The sequence below is a fragment of the Desmodus rotundus genome, chromosome 3 (genome assembly GCF_022682495.2).
Source record: "Desmodus rotundus isolate HL8 chromosome 3, HLdesRot8A.1, whole genome shotgun sequence".
Lineage (NCBI taxonomy): Eukaryota > Metazoa > Chordata > Mammalia > Chiroptera > Phyllostomidae > Desmodus > Desmodus rotundus.
Window position 1 is genome coordinate 157,203,682 of NC_071389.1, and position 13,133 is coordinate 157,216,814.

The following is a 13,133-nucleotide window of genomic DNA, read 5'->3' on the forward strand; positions in this document are numbered from 1 at the left end:
GAAGTAGGGTACGAGCATGCAATGGAGTTAAGACAATTTCTTCAATAATGGTGTTGGGAGAACTGGACAGCTACATGCAAAAAAAATGAAACTAGACCACCAACTTACACCATACACCAGAATAAACTCAAAACGGATAAAAGACTTAAATATAAGTTGTGATACCATAAAAGTCCTAGGGGAAAACTTAGGCAGTTAAATTTCAGACATCCCATGTAGCAATATTTTTGCCGATACACCTAGGGCAAAGGAAATAAAGGAAAAACAAACAAATGGGAATACTTCAAATTAAAAAGTTTCTGCTCGGCTAAAGAAACCATCATCAAAATAAAAAGGGAACCGACTGTGTAGGAGAACATATTTGCCAATGATACACCAGACAAAGGTTTAATTTCCAAAATATATAAAGAACTAATAAGATTCAATACCAGGAAGAGAAACGATCTAATTAAAAAATGGGCAAACGACCTGAACAGACACTTCTCCAAGGAGGACATACAGATGCCCATAGACATAGGAAAAAATGCTCAATATCACTAGCCATCAGAGAGATGCAAATTAAAACTACAATGAGATATCACCTCACAACGGTCAGAATGGCCATTATTAATAAATCAACAAACAAGTGCTGGTGAGGATGGGGAGAAAAGGGAACCCTAGTGTACTGGTGGTGGGGATGCACTGGTGCCACCACAGTGGAAAAGCAGTATGGGATTTCCTCAAAATATTAAACATGGAATTGCCTTATAACCCAGCAATTCCATGGCTGGAAATATACCCTAAGAATCCTGAAACACCAAGTGCCCATCAGTAGACGAGTGGATTAAAAACTGTGGTACATCTACACAATAGAATACTACACAGCAGAAGGAAAGAAGGAAGTCCTACCTTTTGCGACAGCATGGATGGAACTGGAGAGTTCTATGCTAGGTGAAATAAGCTAGGTGGTGAAAGACCAATACCATATGACCTCAAATATAACTAGAATCTAATGAATGAAATAAACTAATGACAAAAATAGAACCAGAGACATGGAAACATGGAACAGACTGATAGTAGTAGAAAGGGAGGAAGGAGGAGGAAGTGGTGGAAGGAAGGGGAAAAGACTAGTCAAAGAACAAGTATGAATGACTCATGGACAGGAACAACAGAGAGGGGCGTGACTGCAGGAGAGGGGGGTGGGATGGGCAGAGGAGGGCAAAAGGAAAAAAATTGGGATAATTGTAATAAAGTAAACAATAAAAAATTAAACAAAGAGTTGGAAGTAGAATATTTTGGCTGATATATTTATGTCTGTGACTAATTCCTTACTGATTTTTAATTACCATTTTAAAATACTTTCTCATTAAGTGTGTAAAATCTGGATTGGTACATAAAATCATATGGATATATTTGACTCTGGATCCACACTGCCACACTGCTTTCTAAGAAGGCCAGAGCAGTGTAAAATTCTAACAGACTGGGTATGAGAGTCCTGACCCCCGTATTTCATCTCTCAACCACTGAGTCTTACCAACTGAGAGGTGAAAAATTGGACCTCATGTTAACCTGCACTGACCTAATGACTACTGAGGTTTGACATCTTCCATGATACTTTTTTTCTTTTGTGAAAGTGCACTCACATTCTCTGCCTGCTAATTCCTGAGATCTTGGGTGTTAGAAGTGATCTGGACTTCTTATGCATCAGAGTTGTTAACTCTTTGCCCTATTTGTTAACAATCATTACTTTTAGTGTTTTTGTTTAAACTTAGGATGCTTTTAATGTATGGAAATTTTAAAATATTTTCTTCTAAAACTTCTCCCGTTGTTATTAAGTTTAGAAAATCTTTTTACAACTAGAGATCATGTATCTGTCAATGTTTATTTCTAGTTATTTTTGGTGTTACTTATTTTTAAGGTTTCTGGAATTTATTACAGTATGTGGTTCATAATTTGTTTCAATCTTTAATTTTTTACCCAATAGCTAACGAGTGTTCCATTACTATTTGTTGAATAATCTTTACTTATACCACTGATTTCGGTCTCCCTTCGCATATATTACTTTACTACTGACATCAGGGCCCATACTGGGCTTCGTTTCCTACTCTCTAACCTGGCTATTTTTTGAGCCAGTAAAACTTCATGTTACTGATTATTATAATGACATTATGATTTTATTAATAATACACTCAAAATTAATTTCATAAGTTCAAATATTTTAGAAATATTGCCTTTTGATCTAGAATCATTTGTTTAAGGCTTCTTTTATATCTTTCAGTAGCTTTTATGCCTTTTCTTTGGTAGTTCCTATTTTTTTGTTAAGACTATTTCTAGCCATTTTCAGTTGTTACTACTGAACAATTTTAGAATTCTAATGCCTCCAATTTGGTTTCTCCACCAGAAACTGGAAAGTCCTGAACCACTGATCAGATTTAAACAAATGGGATTACATAGTTTCCAGCTCAGATTTTAGTTTCCTCAACATTTAATATTCAATATTAAATACTGTGACTCTTACCCAGAACAAGACAGCACTTGTACAGAGGACTACACGTATACATTTCCCCCAGGTAGTAAAGGGAACACGCTCTTCTTCCTGATTAAAAAAAAAAAAATGAAGAAAAAATTTAGACAATCAAGAGATTACTCCAATGAAATGATTTTTCTCTTGATCAGTCACTAACTACTAGGTTTAAGATAATTTTTTAAAAAATTAGTTTTCAAACAATTGAAGCTTCCTCACTCATAATTGCATGTTTTTTGTTAACAGTTTCAAATGTACACACAACAAAACACATACAGTGTTCATTTCAATAATATTTTTTGAAAACGCGAGTGTGAATAATGATCCATCCGCCATAACCTGAGCTCGGGAGTCGGGGTGTCTGACAACGCCAGGCTGTAAAGCTACGTTTCTTGCCTTAGACTTTAGAGGGGAAGCGATGACAGCACAGAGCCCCCGCTAGACAAAACGTTTCCCAGGTGTCTGCAAATAATAGGTGTCCAGTATGCGTTCCTTGGTTGAGCTTTACACATTCATTTGTCATAACTGAATTTTTAAAGTTTTTACTTTTTACTTTATATGACTATATTTAAAAATTTAAGAGAAGAAATCAAGCTTCTCAAGATTTGCTTGTACAGTAAAAGCAGCTACAGTATAATAATAGCTGCAAATACTTTATGCGATTTATTCTGTGCCAGGCACTATATAAGTAGGTTCTATACATTAAGTAGGTTAATCCTTACTACAATCACATGCGGAAGCAACTAAATTTGCTTCCCTCCCTTAACTGAGGAAACAATGGCACAGAGAAGTTGAATAATTTGTCCAGAATCACTCAGCTATTCAGTTGCTGTGTTGGGACTTGAACTCAGGCAGCCTCATTCTCAAAACCTGGCCAGCCCATTGTACGCTTCTCGAAACCAATGAAGATGTATTAGCAGCAGAAATAAAAATAAGAAAGATAAAATCAAATGAACTTTCATCTTTAAATAAGCAACATTTCAGTGGAAATTTAAATCTATTAGTTAGCAATCTTAAATTTAAAATTGGCAGGTTTAAAGCACCAAATTGTTTTTTTCTTGGGTGTTTTCCTTATGTTGCCGACATAAGCTTTTGTTTTTCAGTGCTCAAACATGTCACCTTCTCTTAGTAACTGAACCAGCTCTTTGTCCCATTCATAAGACGAGGAGGTTGAACTGCTCTCTCCAGTCCCTTTCAGTGCTGACCTCCCGTAAATCTGTGATGCAACTTAGGAAATCTGGAGATGAGGAAATTTTCAGATGTTCTTGGTAAAAGCATTTGTTCCCAAGAGTTACTCATATTCAGGAGCTACTGTCCTTATGCTGATGACCGCAAGGACAATCAGCTCCAAACTGTCGGTGTTGATGGAAAGAAGCAATAATGCAGATAATTCAGAAATCATCTTTTACCAGCTTTGGAATACTTTACGGAGAGATGTATAGTTGTTTTTATTTTGCACCAGCAGTAGCAGCAACAAATTTACCTTTCCAATTATATGAGATGCCTCCCACAGTGAATGAATATAGTTGGACCTCAACAAATGCTTTTTTTCTCCATTCTTCCCCCAACTTTAGGTTAAGAGCCACACTGTTTTGTGCACATCCCAACCAGTAGGGGGAGCAGTGACTGAGGTTTTAGCGCTAGACAATGGGACAGCTGAATCTAGGATGAAAGGGGCTGAAATAATGAAGGTGCATGTGAAAAATTGAGAATCACCTGTAATAACCCATGTGCCTTTCCTTGGCCACACAGTCCATTTTTTTGGTACATTTTACACAAACCAATGCATATTTTTCTTATATAGCAGGTCCTTAAATAACATCCTTTCGTTCAATGTCATTTTGTCACAATGTTGATGACACGATGTAGGAACCAATTAGCCTCTGGCAGAATTAGTTCCGTTATACACCATTTTGCTTAAAGTTGCAGAACCTATCGATGAGGACTCACTGTGCATTTATGTCAGAGTCTATTTTTTTTTGAAAGGACTATGTTTACCCGCACGTCCATTGTTTGGGCATAGCTTCTTTACCTTGGGTGCACATTAGAATGACCAGAGGAGCTTTAAGAACTCCCTGTGCCTAGAATACACTGCAGGCTACCAAGTACCATTAGAGGATATAGTGATGGGACCAGGCATCAACATTTTCTAAGGTGCCCAGGGATCCCAAAGTGCAACCAAGGCAGAGAGCCCCTGCAATCAGTAACCCCTGCATCTGGTAACATCCTGAATAACATACCTGAGTAATCTCGTTTATCACCATGTGAGTGCACCGCGCCTCATATTCGGGCCGGGGTTGTTCTTCCTGCTGTAACTCAACGGTGTCCCATTCATACTCGAGCTCTGCCTGGCGCCGCTTCCAAAACTCCAAAAACAAGGTAACTAACAAAGAGAGGGAACAGGATCATGTGGGCCTTCAGTGACGATTGATGTCTCAGAAATCTGTACTAAATAATATTAATTATCCACAATGCCTCTGTATATGATCAACACAATCTAGTTTATAGGCAATATTAATATTTAAGAGAGCAAAAAACAGTTAATGCTCTTCGTTTTAGAAAACACTGACAATTCAACTTGTGAAAACAGACTACAGCTTTCGGGACAGGTGATACTGTGCTGGTCAGAAGGCGTGTGAGTGTGTCTAAGGCTAAAGCATCTGCTATTAGCACTGTGTTGCCAACTAAGCAACAGGAATAATTAGCATAGCTCAGAGCAGTTCCCGGTCCATCCTGCAGGCTGCTCTTCCTCCCGCCCCTCCCCCTCGCTTCCTTCCTAAGGGCCTGGTGGTGGGGAGGGGGTTGGTTTAGGAGTTCCGGAATCTCTGTTTACCATTACCCAAGCCAGCCCAAATAAAAATAATATTCTTAATATAGAAAATTGATATTTTTATCTTGCACAAAATATAAATAAAATAATTTTTAGAAATCTTTATTACTTTTTTAAGAATTGTAACCTAAAATACCAAATAAAGACAACATTAAATGTTAATTGAAAAAGTGGTTTCAGGGTAAATGCCCTAGGCCTCTCTTCCAGACTGCGACCACTAAGCCCTTCCTGTACAGAAATTCTGGAGTCACCACTATTCCATCCATAAACATTTTTGAGAGTCTACTATGTGCTGAGAAGAGGAAAAAAAGATACAATCTCACTGTAAGGGGCTCCTAGGTGTACAGGGATTGTACGAAGTGACAGTTACTGCAGACTGTTAGGAGGTCTTTGAGGAAGGTAAGCACAGGTTGCTCTGGGCACACAGAGCCAGAACATGTGACCACAGCTCTCCCAGAGGAGGGGACCACCACAGTGAGTTTTGAGATGACTTAGAACTGATCAGGTTAAGGTCATTTCCCCCAGGGAGCTGTGCTTGCAAAGGCAAGGAGAAGGAGAGCCAGGTACTTCCCAGAAACTGCAACTAGTCTGGAAGTGAGCACTCCGTGTGATAAGCAGGGTGGGGCAGCCAGGTGGAGACTGCAGGAAAGTGGGGGAAACAGAACCTACCTTACAGGCTATTGTGAACTTCTTGACACTATCTCTGTAAAGGCCTTCAGAGCCCTCTGAGGTCACAGTTACTGCTATCCCCATTTTACACACCAAGAAGCAGAGGCACAGAAAGTGCAGCTAGTTGCCTGCGATGACTGTGTTGGAGTCAGGAATCAAACCCAGGCATTCTTGGCTCCAGAGCCCAAGCTCTGCTCTTCAGCTCTCCTGCTCTATAACCCGCCTCCCTTTGGCTCTGGACCACGGTACTCACTCTTTTTAAAAATAATTTTTAAGAGACTTTATTTATTTACTTTTAGAGAGAGGGGAAGGGGGGGAGAATGAGAGGGAGAGAAACATCAGTGTGCGAGAGAAATATCAATGGGCTGCCTCTCACATGGCCCGACTGGGGACCTGGCCTGAAAACCAGGCATGTGCCCTGACTGGGAATCGAACCAGCAATCTTTCAGTTTGTGGGAGGACACCCAACCCACTGAGCTGCATTAGTCAGGGCATGGCACCCACTCTTTGCTTAGGTGTTATCACTGCTTGCTTTTCCAGCTTCTGACCCTGGCACCCCTTTGGGGCACACGGCCAGCCACTGTCCTGTTCTCACACAGGCCTGCACGGCCACTGCTGTGGCTACCGGAAGGTTTACAAGGGGATGGAGGTGGTAGTCCAGCTCTTTGCTCTGGTGCTAGCGTTAATGGAGGCAGAGAGCTCAGTCAATAGAGAAGACCATTTTTTGTCTCCTACTTGGCTGGGAGCTGGAGGAAGATAGTTTTTCTTATGAAGCTTTGAACCCAGGGCAGGAGTTACATAAGGCCTCCTAGCCTCTTTAAATAGGAATGACGCCTCCCTTTCCCCTGCCACCAAGTTGTAGTCCACCTTGCAATCCGTTGGCCCCATCAGGGAGCACAGGCAAGGGGCCAATAGTCCACCAAATTCCATCTCCTTGCACAACAGCTCCACCAGATGAGTTAACGTTGGAGGGAGAAATCTACAAAGCCCTCGGGTAGTATTTCCTGACATTCCCAGGTTGCTCAAATGCCCCAAATCCCGTAAGTGAATAATAACTTGGGAGCAAAATTCAGCTGGTTTGCTGGTCAGACCCCAGGCAGCAGGACTGACCTGGCTGCTCCTGCTCTCAGGAAGGCCCTCTTTCTGCTGTGTCTCTCCCATGAGCGTGTGCTTGCACTTACTACTCAATTCCCGGTCTGAAAGAGGCTGCTCCTTGTTTAGGGTTGAGACAGCCGGGACTGCATGTCCTCTCAACTCTGTCTCCCATCTAAACCGGTGAATCCCTCCTGCAGGAGTGTACATTCTCTCAAACTGGGCACACTGCATTATTCCCTATGCTGACCTCAACTTCGTGCTTCAAAACAGGGAGCACTCACGATCCTGCGTGGCACTTGCTTCTGCACTTATCGTTCATCATGCCCTCTAGAATGTCACCTTCACGAGGGCAGGAATCTCATTTCATTCATGCTGAAGCACTAGCATACAGCGGGCACTGAATAAATACTAGCTGAATGAATGAACTGTAAGGAGCCCATCCAGAAACTGGAGGACCCCCACCATCTGGGACCCCTGAAGGATGGACATCCACTCGGAGGACCCGGATGGCTCCACCTGCTCCTCTCTGTACATGACCACCCTTCTCCACCCTTCTCTGTTCTACTAGCCCACCTGGGTCCTCAGTTCACCCTATACCCAGCAACAGGTCTGGACATGCCACGGTGGAGAACCAACCAGAGAGAGCATGACAGCTGATTGGTGAGGTCATGGTGGCTCCAGCCCCTTGACTGCTGGGAGGATTTCAGGGGAGACAGACTGAAGGAAGCATCAAGTGCCCTCTCCTACCTCACAGCTCACTTGAAGCACTGTGGCCACACACCGGCGGACACTCTGGCCCTGCCCGACCTAAGGAGAGACGCTACAGGTGGGCGGACAGTGCGCCCCGCCACGGCCTCGTTATGAACGCAGCCTGCTGGAACAGGCCCTCTGAACAGCCACTCTAAATACCTTCCTTGTGTTACTGTAATTCCTCCAAATTTTGCAATTTTAACCTATTAGAAATACAGATGTTTTTGAAATTTTTTCAAAAATGGAGAAAATCCCCAATTTCCTTCCCTGCAAAGTAAAGAAAGTTATTTTTCATTTTTGAAAGAAGTACCTTACTTATATGAATTTATAATTCAATTCATATAACTGAATTGTGATTAAAACATTAAACTCCTGCTCACTTTGTCTCCTAGAACCAGGCATGAATGAAATGAGCCTCTCTTATCTCATGGGGCTGGTAAAATGAAGCTGGAAGTCTGGTGCCTTCTCCTTCCTATTATGCTGTGTCAGGTGAGGACGAACCACAGATATGGAATCAACATCTTCTAACCCAATCCTATCACTGAAAGCCCCAGACAGAACAGTGCTATTATATTAATCGTGTAAATACTTATGCATCTTTCTAAAAGTTTCCTCCAACTTCATTACATACACTGTATTTTGTCAGTGATGTAAAGGCTGATGACAGCCCAATTATTTGCAGAGCTCTTATTCTGTGCATGTCACTTTCTGTCCTGGGGGATTTGAGTCATTTGCTTCATCTCCCCGAGTGTCACTTTCCTCATCCTTAAAATGGGAGTATAGTAGCCATCCACTCACTCTCTAGCAATGGTATCAACAGGAGATGATTTACAGAAGGGAAACATCTTTCTTACAAAAAGCAATACAAAAAATTCTAATCAGCACTATAAAGGAAGAGTGGATACTGTTCCTTGTCCTCCCTGAACTTGAACATAAGGGGTAAAAAGGCTGGTGTTTACCAGATCCTGAACTTTAGGAGTCCTGCCTAGGAGGTGACAGGGCTGCTGTGCAAGCAAGAAATGACCCGGTATAAAACAGTACTTGTTAGCAAAGCCTGAACCCTGAAGGCAACAACCTAGAGAGTTGCAGGAACAGGTAGGAGTTTCTTAGTTCTTCATGCCACCTAGACAAATATTTGCAGGGTTCATGGAAGACATCGATAACCTGGTAGAACCACCCAACGTTTTGGAGCACTCCCGGGCCACCTCCCTGCTGACTCACATTGCTGTGTGTCCCTGACTGAGAGCACCAGGACCGGGGGTGACCGTGCATGATATCACACAGGAATTTCCTGTTCTGTATCTTTTGTTCTCTCCCTGCAGTAAAACAACTGGCAGAACACCAGTGGGAGGCACTGCACTTAGGTTCTCTGGCAAAACATACACCATGAAACTCTAGTTACCAGGTGGCAAACACAAGGCCCGTGGGCCAAATCCAGCCCTCCACCTTGTTTTATCCGACCCAGCACCATGTCTCTACCTGACCGCAGGGCCGAGCTCCTTGCCCCTAGTTAAAGAGTAGTTACATTTATACAGTCCTAAAATTACATTTGGCCCTTTGAAGGCAACCATGAGGTTGATGTGGCCCTGGCGAAAATGAGTTTGACACCCTTGCTCTAGTTGATTATAGAGGGACATGGTTAGGACTCTTTCATCGACAAATACCAAGAGAAGAGGGAAGGCTGCCTAGGACCCTGGGAACCATGAACAGCTTGTCCTCTTACTCATGATGCTATTACATTTAGATAGAGTATGTATGCATCAGATGAAAAAGATACCCATAAGGAAATACGGTGCTGAGATCCCTAAGGCGTTGGTGGGGTTACATCCAGCAGTATCTGAGGACAAGAGGCACACCCTTGGTAGATGGGAATGTTCTGGCTGCTATAAGAATTTGCTGCTGAAGGGAATATAGTCAATAATATTGTAATAACTGTGTATGGTGTCAGATGGGGTGATCACTGTATAATTTAAATAAATGTCTAATCACTATGTTGCAAGGCCTGAAACTAATATAATATTGTATATCAACTGTAATTGAAAATTTTTTTAAATTAAAAAAAGAAAGTTAAAAAAAGTTTGCTGCTAAAGGGTTGGGACATTTTAACAGGCCTTCAAACTATTCAGACCACTTTACTCACAAAAGCAGACAAGGTAGATGAGCTGGCTTAGCCTTTACTGCAACTTCCTAACTGAAAGACTGCAAGGTGAAAACTACATTTCTCATAGACTCTCTTGCAGCTACAGTCCCAGATGCAATTTTCAAAATGCCCATGACATGCATTTGTGTGTCACTTAAATCAGAAACAGGCGAACAGAAGCCCAGGCGGTTGCGGGAGCTGTGCTGTTTTGCAATGCGGACCCAGCAGGAGCAGCACAGCTCTGGAACGACGCTGCTACAGCCATTTCCTGAGGCCCCCAAGAGCAGCTACTTAGGGTCGTGCTTCTCGATTCCCTGGGCCCTTAAAGCCAGGTGTCCAGTGTTTCTCTGGAAATCACTAGGCCTAGACTAGAACTCGAAGGCGAAAATGAAACTTACAGTCATGCAGCCAAGAGCCTGGAGCCAGGGAGAAGCAGACAGAAGCAGGTAAGAAGCAACAAAAAAAGGGAGCTGGGGAAGCGTTAAGAACCTTGACTTCAACCATGGGTTGGTGTCAGGACTCTGAGTCAGTATGAATGCGTGGGCTGGCCTGGCCTAGAAGGGCGAAGATAAGTATATAATTTGTACTATATTTATTATAAAAGGCTTTCTACCCTCAACTTGTATAACTCCTAAGATCCACACTAAGAGTATAACCCTCTAAGTGCCACATGCACCCGGGCACAAAAATGATGCGCCAGAATATGATGATGGTGATCTGAAAAACGTCACAGGCTCCTCCTGCCTCTTCAGTGCTACAACTTCAGGCTTTCTGTAAAGAGGTTCACAGCAGCATCCTCATAAGGCAGAGGTAAGAAGAAAAGCAACATAAGGCCCTTAAATCAAGACTTCAGCATCCATACACACCCTTAGAGACACACACGTGGTGCTACAAGCAGGGTGCTCTAGAATCTGATGCAGTAAAATCTGAGGCTCCATACGCTTAAGTCAGTTCCATAAGCCTGGTGCAGTTCATGATCACGGACACCGAGGAGAGCCAGGAAATCTGAGGTTTGTCTTTCCGGTGCCAAAGTTATATATATATATATATATATATATATATATATATATATATATGTATGTATGTGTGTGTGTATAGCTTTATTTATGATGCCTTTTTAAATCTGGGTTGTCAGCATCCATTAGTACATGGAGTTCAACAGAAGTGTCAGAATTTTATGCGTTAGGAATCTGTGCTGAGACTAAGGTGTAGACAAGAGTTAAAACTGCCCATCACCCACGCAGTTGGCACCTGTGCTCTTACTGGGGGAAAATGACCATGTAGTGTACAGTGGAGGAGTACAGAGGGCCTTACTACATGAATTTGATCTTCACTCTTCTATGCATCAACTAGTGGCCAGTGTTTGGTTTTCAGCCGAAACATGCTAATGGTCTGAATGACAACGTGATTTTCAGGTAAGTTTGGCCCCCTTAGGGCCCAGTTAATCCAGGAGTGGTAGCCAATATCTCTAAAGAGTGTTTGAACCAACCGTCTGTTATCAGACCCTTTGGAGACACCTCACGGACACGACCACTGCGACGGAGAAGCGCTGCGTGGACACCCGTGGGGAACTGTTTCTGTGACGCGCGCGTTCAAGCGCTGTCTTAAGAGCAGGAGACTTGGTTCTGTTTCTTCCCCCACCTACCTATGACCTGAAGTCTGCTTTCCACGGCCTTACACAGTGAGACTGGACATGTGTTTAATGTTGAAAATGAAATTATTTCTTCTATGGTAGAACATTTATATCAATTAAACATGTAAAAGTCTGCATTTAAAGAAAATAACTGCCTCGTTAATAATGCTATTCAAAGTAAATACATGAATATAATGTTAGAGCTTCTATATAAAATTATGTTCTTTAGGATTACATTTGTTCAATGTATTACATAGGATGTGATAGCATTACTTTAAGAATGGCACATACTTATTAAATACACACTCATACAGAAATTTATAAAGACGAAAGCTTACCTGGAATCCCAGTGTCGGTGCGTCCCCTGAGCCCAACCCCACAGCCGAGAGGCTGTTACAGTAACGGCTCCCAACGAACCAAGCCTCCCTCCATCCAAGCCAACACCTCCTCGCACTGTTGTTGGCTTGGTCATGACTTGCTTTGGCTGATGGGACATTTACAAACTCAGTGCAACCACAGGCTTAAACAGTGTGTGTGCATTAAGGCTCGCCCTCTCTTGCCCCTTTTCGGAACCCTAAAACCACCATGTGAAGAACCTGGGCTCACCTGGTGGAGCACGACAAGCTGGCCCTGCTGAGCCCCACGCACCCATCAGCCTGGTGATGGCCAGACCACCTGGCCCAGTAGGGTGACCTGCTCCACACAGAAACCAGCTGGGCCAGCCCATGCCTGCGGAACCTCCCAGCTGACCCCGAGAATCATGAGAATAAAGGATGCGTGTTTTAAGCTACTGCATTTTGAGGCAGTCTCTTCTCCAGTAACTGACACAATGGCCTTTAAGAGTTCTCAAAGGGGTTCTGGGGGAGCCGAAGATTAGGCAATCCAAGCTCCTAAAAGTGCGTTACTTTGATAGCCTACACAAAACTGTGTAATGGTCCTAAACCGGGTGCTTGTGTGATCTTAGGGGTTTTTTATGTTAGGAGGCAAAAGTAAACTGAAAAAAAAAAAAAAAAAAGAAAAGGAAAAGAAAACTTACCCCATAACCCCATAAATACTGCAAAGACTAGGGTTCCAAAACTGTCAAAGATGCATAATTTCTGGAAAATAAAGAAATGACATATAAATTAATCCTGTTCCCAACTTAATAGAATTCATCAACTATTCAATGCTTTGTGTATTGTACAGTCTGAATTTCTCTTTAAAGTTGACACCTAGCTTAATAGGCACTACATTTACTAAATACTTATAAATGAAATTTCTCATTCTTTTGGAAACAAACAGCCTTTTGCTGTATTTACAAGTGCATTTTGCAATGGAATCTTTCCACATTATGATAAAGAAACAGGCATAGCTGCTACAATTCCACTGTTTAAAGCCTCTCTCAGGCTTTTGAATAATGGCCTCATCTATGAGCTTTCATAGAAAGAATTTGAGGAAGTAGTACAGCCCTAAGAATACAATGAATTCCAAGCAACTTTTAGATTATGATTTGCATCTTATCATCATCCCATCT

At 42.3% G+C, this 13,133-nt stretch overlaps 1 protein-coding gene across 2 annotated transcripts in view; it reads right to left on the reverse strand.

Annotated features, from left to right (window-relative positions):
- ANO6 (anoctamin 6) overlaps positions 1-13,133 on the reverse strand; it is a 190,165-nt gene that overhangs the window by 29,789 nt on the left and 147,243 nt on the right. For both annotated transcript variants that reach the window (XM_053921587.1, XM_024575416.4), the window contains 3 exons: positions 12,657-12,717; positions 4,744-4,886; positions 2,498-2,575 (listed from right to left, as the gene is read on the reverse strand). In XM_053921587.1, the coding sequence (XP_053777562.1) occupies positions 2,498-2,575; positions 4,744-4,886; positions 12,657-12,717 (282 nt within the window). The remainder of the gene's footprint in view (positions 1-2,497; positions 2,576-4,743; positions 4,887-12,656; positions 12,718-13,133) is intronic.